A 19,435-nucleotide genomic window follows, 5' to 3' on the forward strand; every position below is an offset into this window, starting at 1 on the left:
TGTCTCTATTTTTTTAAATAACCACGTACGTGTAAACAGGGCCTAGGTTGTTTTTAAATGTGCTCTATAAATAAATTGACTTGACTTGGGTAGGGGGAACTTTAGCCTGGTGAGACCGTCCTGATCTGGCGAGCTCCAGTTTTCTATTCGCAGATCAGTCTGGCATCTTGAAATAGAGAAAATTTGGAGCCGTTCGCCAAACGACCGACCAATCAGCGTTGGTTTTGAGGCGGGTTTAGGTGTGACGCAACGAGAAGCGACTGTTCAGTCTAAACAACGTGGCGGCTTCCACGGATGAGATGAGCGTAGCTATCGCAGCAAGTTTTATCCGAATTATAAAAGTATTCCTTCATTGAAAGAAGAGCAAAGAAAACAGCACTGGAGGCTTTTCTCTGAGGAAAAGATGTTTCTGCTCTTCTCCCGACTGGTTTCGGCAAGAGGTTTGATCTGATTGGTCGATTTGGCCCGTCTATCACCAATTATAGGTAGTGATAGACAGATGGTTTATCCAATCAGCTAACCAAGATTTTCGCCACCTTCCCAAAAGTTCTCCAACGGAAAGTGCAAATGCGAAGCGAAGTGATCCATCTGGTGGAGTCAGGTTAGGGGGGAACTTAGCTTAAAAACCAAATCCAAAGGGGGAACATTATTGACGATAGATTGAGAACCAATGAGGTGAGAGGGTTAAAGACGTCAGGCCTTTCATGTGTCTTTGTGTGTGTTTCTTTCAGGGATCCTCCTCGCTGTGACCACCATCGGCCCGGCCTTCGGCTTCATCAGCGGCTCCCTCATGCTGCGCATTTACGTCGACTTTGACAAGTTATCCAAAGGTGAGGAGATGACGATTCACAGCTCGACTTACACAACCTCCACGGCTCGGGTATAAGGGAGCGTGCCCATACACTCAAAGAAATAATTCATCGGATGAACATGATTTAATCATGCCACCTATATTTCATCTAAACCAGTGTTTCTCAACAAGGGGTGGTACAGCCCACTCAATGGTGTTTTAAGCCCTGCGACAAAAATGTCCCAAAAAGCCAGAAATTCATGCCTGTTTGATGCAATTAATCCAAAACATCTCCGGGCTCCTGAAGACTTTTTTCTGAGTTTTGGAGAGCAGATTTCAGGACACAGCTATGAAGTTAAATTACATCATTGAGTGATTTTCTGAAGAACTTTGCAAGTAGACCGCCTTTTGCTGATGAAGCAGGTTCTGTAGTATCAGTGTCAACAAAAGAGACTGATGAGGAATCAGTCAGGCTCTGGACTGCTAGAGAATGATGCATCATTGAGTCATCTTCTGAAGAACTTTGCAAGTAGACCACATTTAAAGTCACTTCGTCATCAATTTCAGAGATCATAGACAGATTTATGAACTCCTTTCCAAAATCAATATCTTGATATTGAAGACGAAAATCTTGCTGTCAAACTCAGTTTCACTATAAGGGCCACACTAGAAAATGAGAATCACATTAAGGGCCAGACATGTTTAGTTTATTGACATGCTTTTATTTAATTGAAAGTCAAAAAACGTTGACTGTATTGTTGCGTGTCTCATACAGCTCGGTCACTTACAGTTTGGTCGACAAAAGTCAGCAAAAAAGTTCCTTCATAGATGCACAATGATTACATATTTTACAACAACCTGTTTCACAGGCCTGAATATGCAAACTCTCTGCTTCTGTGGGAATTTCTTAATGTCGGAGTCGGCAAATCAGCCGAATTCTGTTTTGAGTGTAGCGTAATTACAGTTTGAAAACACCAAAAATATTTGTGAACCTAAACTGATATGTGGGCCGGATGAAAACTTGCAAGGGGCCGGATTTGGCCCGCGGGCCTTGAGTTTGACACATGTGCTCTAATCCAAAACTAGTCTTTATAGTCGGTACAATTCTTCCATGGTGCCTGGTATCCCTGCTGGCAGGATTAGCTTCCTGGCATTACATTACATTACATTACATGTCATTTAGCTGACACTTTTATCCAAATCGACTTACAATTGTTATATATATCAGAGGTTGCACGCCTCTGGAGCAACTAGGGGTTAAGAGTAGTGCTGTCAGTCAAACGAGTTAGATAGATCGCAAGGTTAACGTTCTTTTTGGCCTAGCAAACTTTGTAGTTCTTTCACATGCTGTTGCAACAACTAGTAACGTTAGAAAAACTACAACACCACACCGAATCTAGCTAGACCGGAAACACAACAACAGGCACGCCACACACACTGGTTTGGGCTTGCGAGCCGGCCAAAGAGTAGCTAGTAGGCTAACGGTACGTTTTGAGTGGATGGCGAGCGGCGAGACGCCGAAATGGACGCCAATAAGATTGTGAATGGAAAGTTTACTTTTAAAAAGTTGCCAAATGGTTCCATTGACAAGACCAAAGTGATCTGTGTGTTTTGTCGTCGTGAACTGAGCTATCATCGCAGCACGTCCAGTCTGAAATACCACCTGATGGCCGAGCTCACAGCTGATGGCCGAGCTCACAGCTGATGGCCGAGCTCACAGCTGATGGCCGAGCTCACAGCTGATGGCCGAGCACACAGCTGATGGCCGAGCTCACAGCTGATGGCCGAGCTCACAGCTGATGGCCGAGCGCACACAGCTGATGGCCGAGCACACAGCTGATGGCCGAGCGCACAGCTGATGGCCGAGCACGCACAGCTGATGGCCGAGCACACAGCTGATGGTCGAGCACACAGCTGATGGTCGAGCACACAGCTGATGGTCGAGCGCGCACAGCTGATGGCCGAGCACGCACAGCTGATGGCCGAGCTCACAGCTGATGCCAATTCCCCCCCGCCACCCCTCGTCAAAGCCAGGCGACAAAAGCACAAAGCGAGCCGATCCACTTTTCCATGTTGAAAAGAGCATTAAAATGAGAAAAAAATAATGGGACAAAAAGAAATCAAGGGACATTTAGAATAGATAAAAATGTGCGATTAATTGCGAGTTAATTATGACATTAATGCGATTAAATATTTTAATCGTTTGACAGCACTAGTTAAGTGTCTTGCTCAGGGACACATTGGTTGATGTATGGCAGCTGGAATTGAACCAAAGGCATGTGTCATAACCATTGCACCATCACCTCGCCTTGCATCATCCTCAATGAATCATCCTCATGAGTCTCATAGGATGGCTCACTGTGGAGACCTGAACACACGTCACTTTTATGACAAACTGTGCCTTGTAATGTTAATCTATTTGACAGGTACAATACACCGGTTCTTAGCAGTACCAGAGCAGGTTATAAGATAATTTTCCTATGTCCCTCCCTTAGCAGGCGAGAGACTAGCATCTTTGTCGAAAGGAAAATTTCACAGCATTAAAACACCAACAATACCAAGAATAACGATCACAACATTAGGACACAACATTAAGATAACTGAGTTGATGCATGATGGGTACATGATTGGGTTGATTGTGGGGGAAAATACCTACCAACTTCCATATTACTATTACTACTTTCCGTGCAAGTCAGAGAAACCTGAGTAGGCAGCTAAAGGGACGTCATCAAGTAGTTCCCCACGCTCAGTCAGAGCCACCTATTTTAGTATCTGTAGTTACACATAAATTACTCAACTTAATGCAGAGGAGCAAAAAGCAATATCATACTAACCCAAATAGAGATAATGAAATCATCATTTTAAAAATGGCTGATCAGTGAAAATATAATACCAAGGAAACAGTCATACTTATGATCTAATCTTTGGGTTCGAAGCAGAAAAATCACATGTAATTAATGTTGACGCTACAGATTTATATTTAACTTGCTTCTTATTATGTTGCCAGAGCTGCTGCGACAGACCTGTTGCCCTCCAGTTTTAATCTTACAGTAACATTATTTAGCCAGACCCCTAACCTGTAAGATTGTTTTTTCCAAAATTAGGCCCTATGTTCCCACATTTGCTTTTTCATGAATTTGTATCAGATTTTATCCCCCTAACCCTAAAAAATCTTCTGGGAGGATAGGGCATAAATTGAAGGGAAATGTAGGAACACAAGACCAAATTTTGAAAATGTCCTAGAAATGTGAGAGGTTGGTACCTAGTTTTATGAAAAATCTTCGAAATGTGGGAACATAGGGCCTCATTTTAAGAAAAATCTTCGAAATGTGGGAACATAGGGCCTCATTTTAAGAAAAATCTTTGAAATGTGGGAACATAGGGCCTAATTTTAAGAAAAATCTTAGAAATGTGGGAACATAGGGCCTAATTTTAAGAAATATTGTAGAAATGTGGGAACATAGGGCCTAATTTTAAGAAAATTCTGAAAAATGTGGGAACATAGGGCCTAATTTTAAGAAAAATCTTAGAAATGTGGGAACATAGGGCCTAATTTTAAGAAATATCTGAGAAATGTGGGAACATAGGGCCTAATTTATAAAACATCTTAGAAATGTGGGAACATAGGGCCCCATTTTAAGAAAAACTCTTAGACATTTGGGAAAATAGGGCCTAATTTTAAGAAAAATTTTAGAAATGTGGGAACATAGGGCCTAATTTTAAGAAAATCGTAGAAATGTGGGAACATAGGGCCTAATTTTAAGAAAAATCTTAGAAATGGGAAACATAGGGTCCCATTAACAAAAAACTTAGACATTTGGGAAAATAGACCCTAAGAAAATTGTAGAAATGAGAATGGAACGAAATGAAAGATGGCTGATCAAGGAAATTTCTGAGAAATGGAACATCGGCCAAGAAGAATTAAGAAATGGGAACTAGGAAAATGAGGAAATGTGGAATGAAGAAATGGAAGGGCGACAGAAATGGAGAATGAAAACAAAAATGGAACATGAAACGTAGGGAACGAAATGAAACGAAAAAAACGAGAAATGTGGAACGAAGAAAAATTTGAAAAAAGGAATGTGGAATAAGGGCCACAAAGAAAAATGAGAAATGGGAATGGCGAAAATAGGAAGAAATGGGAACTGAGAATGGAAGAAATGGAACAGAGAAATGTGGAAATGGACCTATGAATGAAAAAAGGAGGAAATGGAATGGGAACAGGAACACCGGAAATGAACAATGGAGGAAATGTGGAATGGCCCGAAGAAAACGGAAATGGAACATGGAATGTGGAACAGACCCGGAAAGAAGAAACCAGAAAGGAAACAAGAAGTGGAATAGAATGAATAAACGGAAGGAAATGGAACGGAGAAATGGAATAGGAGGACCAAGAAATAACGGAATGTGGAATGGACGGGAACAACGGAGGAAATGGAAATAACGGAAGGAAGGAAATAGAAATGGAAATGAGGACAGGAAATGGAAACAAGGAAATAAGGAGAAAAATGGAAGAGGAAAGAGAAAAGGAAAAGAAGGATGGAAAAAATAACGAAATGGAATGGAATGAGGGCCAAGGAAAAGAAAAAGAATGAGAAATGGAAATGAAGAAGAAAAGAGGAAAAAAAGAAATGGGAATAAGGAAGAAAAAGGAAATAGAAGAAGAATGAGAATGAAGAATGGAATAACGGAGGAAAAGGGAAGGGGGAAAGAAAATGGAATGAATGGAATGGATGGAATGGAATGGAATGGAATGGAAAAGGGAGGAATGAGAGGAATGGAAATGGAAATGGGAATGAATGAAGAAGGAGAAATGAGAAGAGGAAGAAATGGAAATGGAATAGAGGGGGGGAGAGAAGAAGAAATGGGAAGAGTAGGGGAGGAAGGAGGATGGAATGGAAATGGGAATGGAAGGGAAGGAAAATGGAGAAATGGAATGGAAGGAAAGTGGAAATGGGAATGAAGAAAAAGAGAAATGGGGAATGCAAATGGAAAATGAAATGGGAAGAGAAATGAAGAAAATGGAAAAGGGGAGAGTGGAAATGGAATGGAATGGAAGGAAATGGGAATGGAGGAAATGGAAGAGAAGGGAAAGGGAAGAGGGGAAGGGAAGAAAGAGAAATGGAAGAATGGAAATGGAATGGAATGGAAGAAAATGGAGGAAAGGGAATGGAATGGAAATGGGAATGGGAATGAGAAAAGGGAATAAGAAAATGGAAATGGGAATGAAAAATGGAGTATAGGGGAATGGAAGGAAATGGAGGAAATGGAAAGGAAAATGGAGGGGAATGAAAAAGAAGGGAATGGGAGGAATGGAAAATGGGGGGAAGGAGAAAATGGAAATGGGAACATAGGTGAGTGAAGAGGTGGAAATGGGAAGGAAGGAATAATGAAAAGGAAGGAAAATGGATGGGAACAAACTGGGGAACATAGAAAGCTGATGGAACCATTGCTGAGAGGGGCTGGAAATGGGGTGTGACACATAGGGCTGTGGGTGAGGTGTGGGAACATAGGCTGTGGGGAACATAGGCTGTGAACATAGGCTGTGGGAACAAGTGGGGACATAGGGTGAATTTGGTTGGGAAACATGCTGGGGCCATAGCTGTGGGGACATAGGGCGGGCATAGTGTGGGCCATGGTGGACGGGGTTTGGGACGAACCCGTTTAGGACACTCGCTTTGAAGCGATGGGGAGGATTTCCTGCATGTAGCCTTCACTTAAACACTGTACCTCACAAAGCTGATTAATGCTGGTCATTTCCTCCATTCCAGCTAAAGAAAACAGAGCAGAGACAAAATATCTCACACGGGGTCAAAGCTTCGAGGAAATACCACTTCACGCTGACATAATGTGACGTTCAGAAGCTGTGAAACGTCTTCGCTCCGTAACCTTTTGGCACATCTGGTGTTCAGCTATTTCACAGTTTTGACAGCCGTGTGTACACACAGTGCTGTGTGGTCATATAGCCACGGCACAAGTAGTAGAGTTCTTAAAACTGTGTTCGACCATTGAAAAATTAACTAGAGATTGGTTCACATGAACTGCTGCTGTGCAGACTGTGGTTAGGGTCAGATGAATGTAGCGGAGTAACTAAAGTAACTAGTAACTAAAGCTGTAACAGATGAATGTAGAGGAGTAACTAAAGGAACTAGTAACTAAAGCTGTAACAGATGAATGTAGAGGAGTAACTAAAGGAACTAGTAACTAAAGCTGTAACAGACGAATGTAGTAGAGTAACTAAAGTAACTATTAACTAAAGCTGTAACAGATGAATGTAGCGGAGTAACTAAAGTAACTAGTAACTAAAGCTGTAACAGATGAATGTAGAGGAGTAACTAAAGGAACTAGTAACTAAAGCTGTAACAGACGAATGTAGTAGAGTAACTAAAGTAACTAGTAACTAAAGCTGGAACAGATGAATGTAGCGGAGTAACTAGTAACTAGTAACTAAAGCTGTAACAGATGAATGTAGCGGAGTAACTAGTAACTAAAGCTGTAACAGATGAATGTAGCGGAGTAACTAAAGTAACTAGTAACTAAAGCTGTAACAGATGAATGTAGCGGAGTAACTAAAGTAACTAGTAACTAAAGCTGGAACAGATGAATGTAGCTGGAGTAACTAAAGGAACTAGTAACTAAAGCTGGAACAGATGAATGTGGGGGTAAGGCTATTAACTAAAGCTGGAACAGATGAATGTGGCGGAGTAACTAAAGTAACTAGTAACCGTAAAGCTGGAACAGATGAAATGTAGGGAGTAACCAAAGTAACTAGTAACCAAAGCTGGAACAGATGAATGTAGTGGAGTAACTAAAGTAACTAGTAACTAAAGCTGGAATAGATGAATGTAGCGGTAACTAAAGTAACTAGTAACTCAAAGCTGGAACAGATGAATGTAGTGGAGTAACTAAAGTAACTAGTAACTAAAGCTGGAACAGATGAATGTAGTGGAGTAACTAAAGTAACTAGTAACCAAAGCTGGAACAGATGAATGTAGTGGAGTAACTAAAGTAACTAGTAACTAAAGCTGGAACAGATGAATGTAGCGGAGTAACTAAAGTAACTAGTAACTAAAAGCTGGAACAGATGAATGTAGCGGAGTAACTAAAGTAACTAGTAACTAAAGCTATAACAGATGAATGTAGCGGAGTAACTAAAGTAACTAGTAACTAAAGCTGGAACAGATTAATGTAGCGGAGTAAACTAAAGTAACTAGTAACTAAAGCTGGAACAGATGAATGTAGCGGAGAAACTAAAGTAACTAGTAACTAAAGCTGTAACAGATGAATGTAGCGGAGTAACTAAAGTAACTAGTAACTAAAGCTGGAACAGATGAATGTAGCGGAGTAACTAAAGTAACTAGTAACTAAAGCTGGAACAGATGAATGTAGTGGAGTAACTAAAGTAACTAGTAACTAAAGCTGTAACAGATGAATGTAGTGGAGTAACTAAAGTAACTAGTAACTAAAGCTGGAACAGATGAATGTAGTGGAGTAACTAAAGTAACTAGTAACTAAAGCTGGAACAGATGAATGTAGCGGAGTAACTAAAGTAACTAGTAACTAAAGCTGGAACAGATGAATGTAGCGGAGTAACTAAAGTAACTAGTAACTAAAGCTATAACAGATGAATGTAGCGGAGTAACTAAAGTAACTAGTAACTAAAGCTGGAACAGATTAATGTAGCGGAGTAACTAAAGTAACTAGTAACTAAAGCTGGAACAGATGAATGTAGCGGAGTAACTAAAGTAACTAGTAACTAAAGCTGGAACAGATGAATGTAGCGGAGAAACTAAAGTAACTAGTAACTAAAGCTGTAACAGATGAATGTAGCGGAGTAACTAAAGTAACTAGTAACTAAAGCTGGAACAGATGAATGTAGAGGAGTAACTAAAGTAACTAGTAACTAAAGCTGGAACAGATGAATGTAGCGGAGTAACTAAAGTAACTAGTAACTAAAGCTGGAACAGACGAATGTAGTGGAGTAAAAAGAACAATATTTCTGTCTCATTTCTGGCATGGTGGCACAGTGGTTAGCACTGTGGCCTCACAGCAAGAAGGTTCTGAGATCAAATCCAGCTCGTTCTGGGCCTTTCTGAGTGGAGTTTGCATGTTCTCCACCATGTTTGCGTGGCTTTCCTCTGGCTGCTCTGGTTTCCCCCACCATCAAAAAACATGTACTAGGTTCTCCAGTCAGTGCCCTTGAGCAAGGCACTGGCTCAGATCTGGAGTTGGTCCCCGGGTGCTGTGATTGGCTGCCCACTGCTCCCTTGAGGGATGGGTTAAATACAGAGAATGAAATTCGCTACATGTATGTGACAATTTACCTTTTAAAATGTAGAAAGTGGCATGAAAAGAAAAGACTCAAGTAAAGTACAAGGACCTCAACATTTGGTGCTGAAGTACAAGTACTGGAGTACATGTACTTAGTTACATTCCAGCGCTGTGTTTTGTGTAAATCGCTGTTGCATGTCGACTGTTTTCGAGGCGACCGTGTGAGAACAGATTTATGTATCCGAGCGTTACGCAGCTCATCTTTCAGGACTCTGAGTTTGTTGATGTTGAGAGAGACTCAGACGGTCCGGATGTTTCTCGCCTCTCAGGTTAACAGAGCTCCACTTTCACTGAAGCTCTGATCACAACATGGACCTGAGTGCATGCAGCGTGTAATCTAAAGCTCTGTTCAGAACCAGAACATGGACCTGAGTGCATGCAGAGTGTAATCTAAAGCTCTGTTCAGAACCAGAACATGGACCTGAGTGCATGCAGAGTGTAATCTAAAGCTCTGTTCAGAACCAGAACATGGACCTGAGTGCATGCAGAGTGTAATCTAAAGCTCTGTTCAGAACCAGAACATGGACCTGAGTGCATGCAGCGTGTAATCTAACCGTGCGTACACACCGCCGCCGACTTGAGCGTCTAAAGTTACCGGAAGTCATTTTCAACGGAAGCTTCTCTCAGCTGCAGAAAGTTGAACTTTGGTCAACTTTATGGTAATGAGCTATGATGCGGTTCAGCGGCAAACGCCAGCAACCAATCAGAATATAGACGTCCTTCGTGCTGGCTGATTCCAGAGAAACATACGATGTAAACTTTTGTTCCTACAAAGATATTAGTTCAGAGGAAATGGAGGAAAAGCTCATAATCACCATTGCTGGGTCCCCCTATCATTTATGATATGATATTGTTTGTGTATAGGGACCAGTTAACGTTACCTGCCGGTCACATGGTCTCTAAACAGTCTCATGGTCTCTAAACAGTCTCATGGTCTCTAAACAGTCACATGGTCTCTAAACAGTCTCATGGTCTCTAAACAGTCACATGGTCTCTAAACAGTCTCATGGTCTCTAAACAGTCACATGGTCTCTAAACAGTCTCATGGTAGGCTCGTTCAAGATGAGCCAGATCTGCGCAGAATCGATCACCGGCGATCGCCGCCCGTTGCATGCCGGGTAGATTTGTGTCCGACTTGATCCCGACTTGCTCTGACGTCATGCACACGTGGGCAACGATAATCTCACGAGACCAAGGCGGCCGCAGTTCTGAGACGCAGGTAGCGCAGTTGCTTTTCAGCGACTGCAAGAGCCAGGCGGACGCAGGCGGACCCAGGGCATGCTGGGAAACGCCGGTCTCTCAGCTGATCGAACAGCTGATTGGTTCAGAATCGACTCAACATGATGACGTTTTATATAAACTTTTTATTGATTTTCAATCGGAGGGATTTTAACTGTGATTTGTCTGATTTAAAAGCTTATTCTGTACAGAACACATGTTGTGAGGCTGATAGTTGTGTTTAAAAGTCAGAGAGACTAAATCTGTTCAGGTTACAGATCACCTACAGTCTGTTGTTTATTAAAATCAGCAACAGATCGCATGTAGAGCATTCTGACAGCTACTCCGTCATAATAAAATCAACTGGAGACTGTGTAGGAGCTGATATAGGGGTCTGATAACATTTTATTAAATCGGAATTCGGACCACAGTGTTTGTGTCACTTCCTGTTGAGCCTGAAGGCTGCTGTCAGCTGCTGGAGTCAGCTGGAAAACTGTCCGATTTGAGAGCGGACTTTGTCACCACCCTGCTGCTGCCGCCTGCCTCGCTACTCTTTACAGGCGGGCGCACTTCATCTTGAACGAAGCCTATGTCTCTAAATATTTTTTTTTAACCCATTTTTTTAATTTTTATTTTTATTTTTCCCCCAGTCACATGGCCTCTAAACAGTCACATGGTCTCTAAATAGTCACATGGTCTCTAAACAGTCACATGGCCTCTAAATAGTCACATGGTCTCTAACCAGTCACATGGTCTCTAACCAGTCACATGGCCTCTAAACAGTCACATGGTCTCTAACCAGTCACATGGTCTCTAAACAGTCACATGGCCTCTAAACAGTCACATGGTCTCTAAATAGTCATATGGTCTCTAAACAGTCACATGGTCTCTAACCAGTCACATGGTCTCTAACCAGTCACATGGTCTCTAAACAGTCATATGGTCTCTAAACAGTCATATGGTCTCTAAACAGTCACATGGTCTCTAACCAGTCACATGGTCTCTAACCAGTCACATGGCCTCTAAACAGTCACATGGCCTCTAAACAGTCACATGGTCTCTAAACATGCCCAAAGATGCATATTTTGCGCGGAAATCTGCAATTTATGCGACGAAAGTGCGCTGTATTTGAAAAAATGCGTAAATATATCAATATGCGGACTTTGGCTGATTAGGCGTTGAATTATGCGATCGCATAATCACGTTTTTCTGGAGGGACTGGATTATGGGTTATTATGGCTTGAAAAAATACAATCTACAATCAAACTAACCTACGTGTGATTAATGACTGACAGACAGAAAAGAGAAACTTCTTCACAGCTGTTTTGTCACCGTCACAACGAGACTTTATGTTTGCTTTGGGATTTTCAAGCTCTCCGTAATTTTGCAATAATGTTCCCCCGTATTGATATTTGATTTTGGGGGGGTTGCTATGGTGTAGAAAACTTGCAAACACACGAGTTCGTCTGCGCTTTTTGTCTAATTTAACCGACCATAAACTGAATTGTATGCGTGAGATGTTGCAAACAAGTTACGGCAGATTAAGATTTGTGAAAAGAGAAACGTCTTCACAGTTGTCAGCTGTCATAACAAGACTTTACTAAGGGTTAGGTTTTGGGATTTCAAACTCTCTGTAATGCTCCACCTATTTATATTTGATTGTGTGCAAACAGAGCGCTTTTGTCAATGCTTTTGTCCTTTGTTTGGAAATTTCACACTTTCCGTGCCACCACCACGTAATGCTGTGTTAACAGTTTGTAGCTGGACCGGTGTTGTGTCTGTGTTAGTGTCTCCCAGAGCAGATGGAGATGGTATAACCAGCGTTGTGTCTGTGTATGTGTCTCCCAGAGCAGATGGAGTTGGTATAACCAGTGTTGTGTCTGTGTATGTGTCTCCCAGAGCTGATGGAGTTGGTATAACCAGTGTTGTGTCTGTGTTAGTGTCTCCCAGAGCAGATGGAGTTGGTATAACCAGTGTTGTGTCTGTGTTAGTGTCTCCCAGAGCAGATGGAGATGGTATAACCAGTGTTGTGTCTGTGTTTGTGTCTCCCAGAGCAGATGGAGTTGGTATAACCAGTGTTGTGTCTGTGTTTGTGTCTCCCAGAGCAGATGGAGTTGGTATAACCAGTGTTGTGTCTGTGTTAGTGTCTCCCAGAGCAGATGGAGTTGGTATAACCAGCGTTGTGTCTGTGTTTGTGTCTCCCAGAGCAGATGGAGATGGTATAACCACTGTTGTGTCTGTGTTAGTGTCTCCCAGAGCAGATGGAGTTGGTATAACCAGTGTTGTGTCTGTGTTAGTGTCTCCCAGAGCAGATGGAGTTGGTATAACCAGTGTTGTGTCTGTGTTAGTGTCTCCCAGAGCAGATGGAGTTGGTATAACCAGTGTTGTGTCTGTGTTTGTGTCTCCCAGAGCAGATGGAGTTGGTATAACCAGTGTTGTGTCTGTGTTAGTGTCTCCCAGAGCAGATGGAGTTGGTATAACCAGTGTTGTGTCTGTGTTTGTGTCTCCCAGAGCAGATGGAGATGGTATAACCAGTGTTGTGTCTGTGTTAGTGTCTCCCAGAGCAGATGGAGATGGTATAACCAGCGTTGTGTCTGTGTTAGTTTCTCCCAGAGCAGATGGAGATGGTATAACCAGCGTTGTGTCTGTGTTAGTTTCTCCCAGAGCAGATGGAGATGGTATAACCAGTGTTGTGTCTGTGTTAGTGTCTCCCAGAGCAGATGGAGATGGTATAACCGGTGTTGTGTCTGTGTTAGTTTCTCCCAGAGCAGATGGAGATGGTATAACCAGCTTTGTGTCTGTGTTAGTGTCTCCCAGAGCTGTTGGAGATGGTATAACCAGTGTTGTGTCTGTGTTAGTGTCTCCCAGAGCAGATGGAGTTGGTATAACCAGTGTTGTGTCTGTGTTAGTGTCTCCCAGAGCAGATGGAGTTGGTATAACCAGTGTTGTGTCTGTGTTAGTGTCTCCCAGAGCAGATGGAGTTGGTATAACCAGCGTTGTGTCTGTATTTGTGTCTCCCAGAGCAGATGGAGTTGGTATAACCAGTGTTGTGTCTGTGTTTGTGTCTCCCCAGAGCACATGGAGTTGGTATAACCAGTGTTGTGTCTGTGTTTGTGTCTCCCAGAGCAGATGGAGATGGTATAACCAGCGTTGTGTCTGTGTTTGTGTCTCCCAGAGCAGATGGAGATGGTATAATCAGTGTTGTGTCTGTGTTTGTGTCTCCCAGAGCAGATGGAGATGGTATAACCAGTGTTGTGTCTGTGTTTGTGTCTCCCAGAGCAGATGGAGATGGTATAACCAGCGTTGTGTCTGTGTTAGTGTCTCCCAGAACAGATGGAGTTGGTATAACCAGTGTTGTGTCTGTGTTTGTGTCTCCCAGAGCAGATGGAGTTGGTATAACCAGCGTTGTGTCTGTGTTAGTGTCTCCCAGAGCAGATGGAGTTGGTATAACCAGTGTTGTGTCTGTGTTTGTGTCTCCCAGAGCAGATGGAGTTGGTATAACCAGCGTTGTGTCTGTGTTTGTGTCTCCCAGAGCAGATGGAGATGGTATAACCGGTGTTGTGTCTGTGTTAGTTTCTCCCAGAGCAGATGGAGATGGTATAACCAGTGTTGTGTCTGTGTTAGTTTCTCCCAGAGCAGATGGAGTTGGTATAACCAGTGTTGTGTCTGTGTTTGTGTCTCCCAGAGCAGATGGAGTTGGTATAACCAGTGTTGTGTCTGTGTTAGTGTCTCCCAGAGCAGATGGAGATGGTATAACCGGTGTTGTGTCTGTGTTAGTTTCTCCCAGAGCAGATGGAGATGGTATAACCAGCTTTGTGTCTGTGTTAGTGTCTCCCAGAGCTGTTGGAGATGGTATAACCAGTGTTGTGTCTGTGTTAGTGTCTCCCAGAGCAGATGGAGTTGGTATAACCAGTGTTGTGTCTGTGTTAGTGTCTCCCAGAGCAGATGGAGTTGGTATAACCAGTGTTGTGTCTGTGTTAGTGTCTCCCAGAGCAGATGGAGTTGGTATAACCAGCGTTGTGTCTGTGTTTGTGTCTCCCAGAGCAGATGGAGTTGGTATAACCAGTGTTGTGTCTGTGTTTGTGTCTCCCAGAGCAGATGGAGTTGGTATAACCAGTGTTGTGTCTGTGTTTGTGTCTCCCAGAGCAGATGGAGATGGTATAACCAGCGTTGTGTCTGTGTTTGTGTCTCCCAGAGCAGATGGAGATGGTATAACCAGCGTTGTGTCTGTGTTAGTGTCTCCCAGAGCAGATGGAGATGGTATAACCAGCGTTGTGTCTGTGTTTGTGTCTCCCAGAGCAGATGGAGATGGTATAACCAGCGTTGTGTCTGTGTTAGTGTCTCCCAGAGCAGATGGAGTTGGTATAACCAGTGTTGTGTCTGTGTTTGTGTCTCCCAGAGCAGATGGAGTTGGTATAACCAGCGTTGTGTCTGTGTTTGTGTCTCCCAGAGCAGATGGAGTTGGTATAACCAGCATTGTGTCTGTGTTTGTGTCTCCCAGAGCAGATGGAGATGGTATAACCAGCATTGTGTCTGTGTATGTGTCTCCCAGAGCAGATGGAGTTGGAGCATTCGGACCTGCGTTGGGTTGGAGCGTGGTGGCTCGGCTTCCTGCTGGCTGCCTGCCTCCTGTTCCTCGCGGCGCTGCCGTACCTCTTCTTCCCCAGAGACATGCCCAAAGAGGTGAGAAAACATCCCTCCTGATCCTCAGATCTCTGCGGGGTAAATCCAGACAGCTAGCTAGACTATCTGTCCAATCTGAGTTCTCTGTTGCACGACTAAACACAAACTTTTGAACGTAAACATGTTCCACCAAAACAAGTTCCTTACAGAGGCTATTTTGCAGAGACACCGCTACTCTGTCCAGAGCTTAGCAACACCCCAAGACGATCGTGATTGGTTTAAAGCTGAGTATAGTGTACGAAATCTGGGTGGGTAGCGTACTATTTAATAAACACTAAGCCCCCAACCCCACTATCCCACCCATAGTGTTCTATTTATTTACAAATGTACATACTGTAAGATGTACATACTGTAACTACACTTATACAGAGCCATATTCTGCTGCTCTCCATACCATTCATCCTGCACATACACTTATTCTCACTACTCTTATAATGTTACCGTTTCTGCACTACAATGGTACTGTTACCACACTGCACATAGCTGTACATACTGTACATATCTGTCTATATGGTTCATACTGAAAATCCATATTTATTTGTATTTTATATGTTTTTATCAAAATATATTCTGTTAAAACACTGCATATATCTATATTATTCTTCCTACTATTATATATTTACTGCTGCTACATTGCAAATATCTGTACATGTTCATACATTGTTCATATTACATAGCCACATGTATTCTGCCCTTATAAGGTAACTGAATACACTGCACATATTTATATATAATTTAAATTACTCTATACCACCTTCTGTAAACCAACTGTATACTACTGTCTACACTGCACTACATTTCTTGTTCTGTCTATACTTGTATATCATATTGCACTTTTCTGCTCCTTTTGCACTTCTGGTTGGACGCAAACTGCATTTTGTTGTCTTTGTACTTGTACTCTGCACAATGACAATAACATTGAATCTAATCTAATCTAATATAGGGAATAGTGAGGGAGTGAATGAGGGAACGGTTTCCAATTGATGTGAGAATCGCTGTGATTGGTGTGTGTCTGATAGAAATGATAATTCAATCAGCGGGCGTATGACCTCTGTGTCCTGCATGAACTAACGCTAAGATTAATACTGTATTAAAGGTCCCATGACATGGTGCTCTTTGGATGCTTTTATATAGGCCTTAGTGGTCCCCTAATACTGTATCTGAAGTCTCTTTTATATAGACCTTAGTGGTCCCCTAATACTGTATCTGAAGTCTCTTTTATATAGACCTTAGTGGTCCCCTAATACTGTATCTGAAGTCTCTTTTATATAGACCTTAGTGGTCCCTTAATACTGTATCTGAAGTCTCTTTTATATAGACCTTAGTGGTCCCCTAATACTGTATCTGAAGTCTCTTTTATATAGGCCTTAGTGGTCCCCTAATACTGTATCTGAAGTCTCTTTATATATAGAACCTTAGTGGTCCCCTAATACTGTATCTGAAGTCTCTTTTATATGGGCCTTGGTGGTCCCCTAATACTGTAACTGAAGTCTCTTTTATATAGGCCTTAGTGGTCCCCTAATACTGTATCTAAAGTCTCTTTTATATAGACCTTAGTGGTCCCCTAATACTGTATCTGAAACTCTTTTTTATATAGACCTTAGTGGTCCCCTAATACTGTATCTGAAGTCTCTTTTATATAGACCTTAGTGGTCCTCTAATACTGTATCTGAAGTCTCTTTTATATAGGCCTTAGTGGTCCCCTAATACTGTATCTGAAGTCTCTTTTATATAGACCTTAGTGGTCCCCTAATACTGTATCTGAAGTCTCTTTTATATAGGCCTTAGTGGTCCCCTAATACTGTATCTGAAGTCTCTTTTATATAGGCCTTAGTGGTCCCCTAATACTGTAAAAAAAAAATGTGGGATGTGCAAAAAGTATTGAGAATGTGCAGAGGACAGGATGTAGTATTAAGGTCCAAAGTGTGAAATAAGGGTTACATAATAAGGGTAAAGAAGAAATGTAGAAAATGCTCCTGAAGTGAACTCCAGGCAGCCTGACAAGCTCCGGCAGGAATCTGTCTGCGTGGGGGTCTGGCTCAGTTCCCAAAAACACAGTTAGAGAAAGTTCAACTCTGCCCATGTTTAGATAAGAAACAGGTGATCTGTTTTACGATTGCTCAACACACTTTCTGAACTGACAAACAGCCAAACTTAAGCACTTTCACTTTTAAACACCAAATATTTGCATGCATGAGTCTGTGTGTGTGTGTGTGTCTCTATGTGTGTTTGTGTGTGTGTCTCTCTGTGTGTTTGTGTGTGTGTGTGTGTGTGTGTATCTGTGTGTGTCTGTGTTTGTGTGTGCTTGTGTGTGTGTGTCTGTGTGTGTGCGTGCATATGTGTGTTTGTGTGTGTTGTGTGTGTCTGTGCTTTTGTGTGTGTGTGTGTATTGTTTGTGTCTGTGCTTGTGTGTGTTTGTGTCTGTGTGAGTGTGTGTGTGTGTGTCTGTGTGTGTGCGTGCGTGTGTGGGTGTGTGTGCATGCATCTGTGCTTGTGTGTGTCTGTGTGTATGTGTGTGCTTGTGTGTGTCTGTGTATGTGTGTGTGTCTGTGTGTGTGTGTGTGTCTGTGCTTGTGTGTATGTGTGTGTGTGCTTGTGTGTATGTGTGTGCTTGTGTGTGTCTGTATGTGTGTGTGTGTGTCTTTGTGTGTGTTTCTGTGTGTGTGTGTGTTTCTGTGTGTGTGTGTCTGTGCTTGTGTGTTGACACTGTACTTAAATGACAAATAACACAGAAATAAACACAACATAGCTTAATGGATCAATTCACAAAATGATTATTTTGTAGGAAAGATAGTTTCAATCATTTCTCAGCAGTTGTTTTTCAGAATGGTGAGGGGCAGGCTAAGTTAGCCACGTAGCTAAGCTATGCTATGCTATGCTAGGTTAAGCTAGGCTAGGCTAAGCGCAGCCAGGTGTTTTTTTTTTTTAGTAGCAGTAGTTCTGTAGGTCGAAGATGCTGCAGGGCCGGAAGCAGCACTGCTCTACAATGTCACGCTTCTTCAGCGGGAGGAAACCTGGCGGGGCAAACACACGGAGGTCCAGGGGTTAGAGGGTAGTCTCTGTATGTTTCAACCTGGACCCTGCAACCTCAAATTGGTCCGGTATAGAGCGAAAACGAGCTGTATCGGTCAGTCAGTGTCCACTAAAAGTTGTGTTGTTGCCACTAACAGACTCAGATTATTATTCTAAGTGTCTGACAACATTATGGGATGGATCCCTACAGAGATAGACCTTTTAGTTAAAGAGTAAGATCCTTTTAGTTTAACATGAAACAGCCCCGAAATCACCATCACCAAACTCCACCAGACTCCATGTAAATAATCAGGACTTTTAGTGTGTATAGAGCCAGCATATCTCCACCAGACTCCATGTAAATAATCAGGACTTTTAGCGTGTATAGAGCCAGCATATCTCCACCAGACTCCATGTAAATAATCAGGACTTTTAGTGTGTATAGAGCCAGCATATCTCCACCAGACTCCATGTAAATAATCAGGACTTTTAGCCGTGTATAGAGCCAGCATATCTCCACCAGACTCCATGTAAATAATCAGGACTTTTACGTGTATATAGAGCCAGCATATCTCCACCAGACTCCATGTAAATAATCAGGACTTTTAGCGTGTATAGAGCCAGCATATCTCCACCAGACTCCATGTAAATAATCAGGACCTTTAGCGCGTATAGAGCCAGTATGTTTCCACCAGGCTCCATGTAAATAATCAGGACTTTTAGCGTGTATAGAGCCAGTATATCTCCACCAGACTCCATGTAAATAATCAGGACTTTTAGCGTGTATAGAGCCAGCATATCTCCACCAGACTCCATGTAAATAATCATGACTTTTAGCGGGTATAGAGCCAGCATATCTCCACCAGACTCCATGTTAATAATCAGGACTTTTAAGCGTGTATAGAGCCAGCATATCTCCACCAGACTCCATGTAAATAATCATGACTTTTAGTGTGTATAGAGCCAGCATATCTCCACCAGACTCCATGTAAATAATCAGGACTTTTAGCGTGTATAGAGCCAGCATATCTCCACCAGACTCCATGTAAATAATCAGGACTTTTAGCGTGTATAGAGCCAGCATATCTCCACCAGACTCCATGTAAATAATCATGACTTTTAGCATGTATAGAGCCAGCATATCTCCACCAGACTCCATGTAAATAATCAGGACTTTTAGCGTGTATAGAGCCAGCATATCTCCACCAGACTCCATGTAAATAATCATGACTTTTAGCGTGTATAGAGCCAGCATATCTCCACCAGACTCCATGTAAATAATCAGGACTTTTAGCGTGTATAGAGCCAGCATATCTCCACCAGACTCCATGTTAATAATCAGGACTTTTAGCGGGTATAGATATTTTTTTAAGTTTTTAAAGTGAGTAAAACTTCTAAAGA

At 42.3% G+C, this 19,435-nt stretch overlaps 1 protein-coding gene across 2 annotated transcripts in view; it reads left to right on the forward strand.

Annotated features, from left to right (window-relative positions):
• The window catches only part of slco2b1 (solute carrier organic anion transporter family, member 2B1), a 75,856-nt gene that overhangs the window by 33,087 nt on the left and 23,334 nt on the right, over positions 1-19,435 (forward strand). For both annotated transcript variants that reach the window (XM_039777868.1, XM_039777869.1), the window contains exons 6-7: positions 732-830; positions 14,892-15,022. In XM_039777868.1, coding sequence (XP_039633802.1) covers positions 732-830; positions 14,892-15,022 — 230 coding nt within the window. The remainder of the gene's footprint in view (positions 1-731; positions 831-14,891; positions 15,023-19,435) is intronic.

The sequence above is a fragment of the Perca fluviatilis genome, chromosome 16 (genome assembly GCF_010015445.1).
Source record: "Perca fluviatilis chromosome 16, GENO_Pfluv_1.0, whole genome shotgun sequence".
In the NCBI taxonomy this organism is placed as follows: domain Eukaryota; kingdom Metazoa; phylum Chordata; class Actinopteri; order Perciformes; family Percidae; genus Perca; species Perca fluviatilis.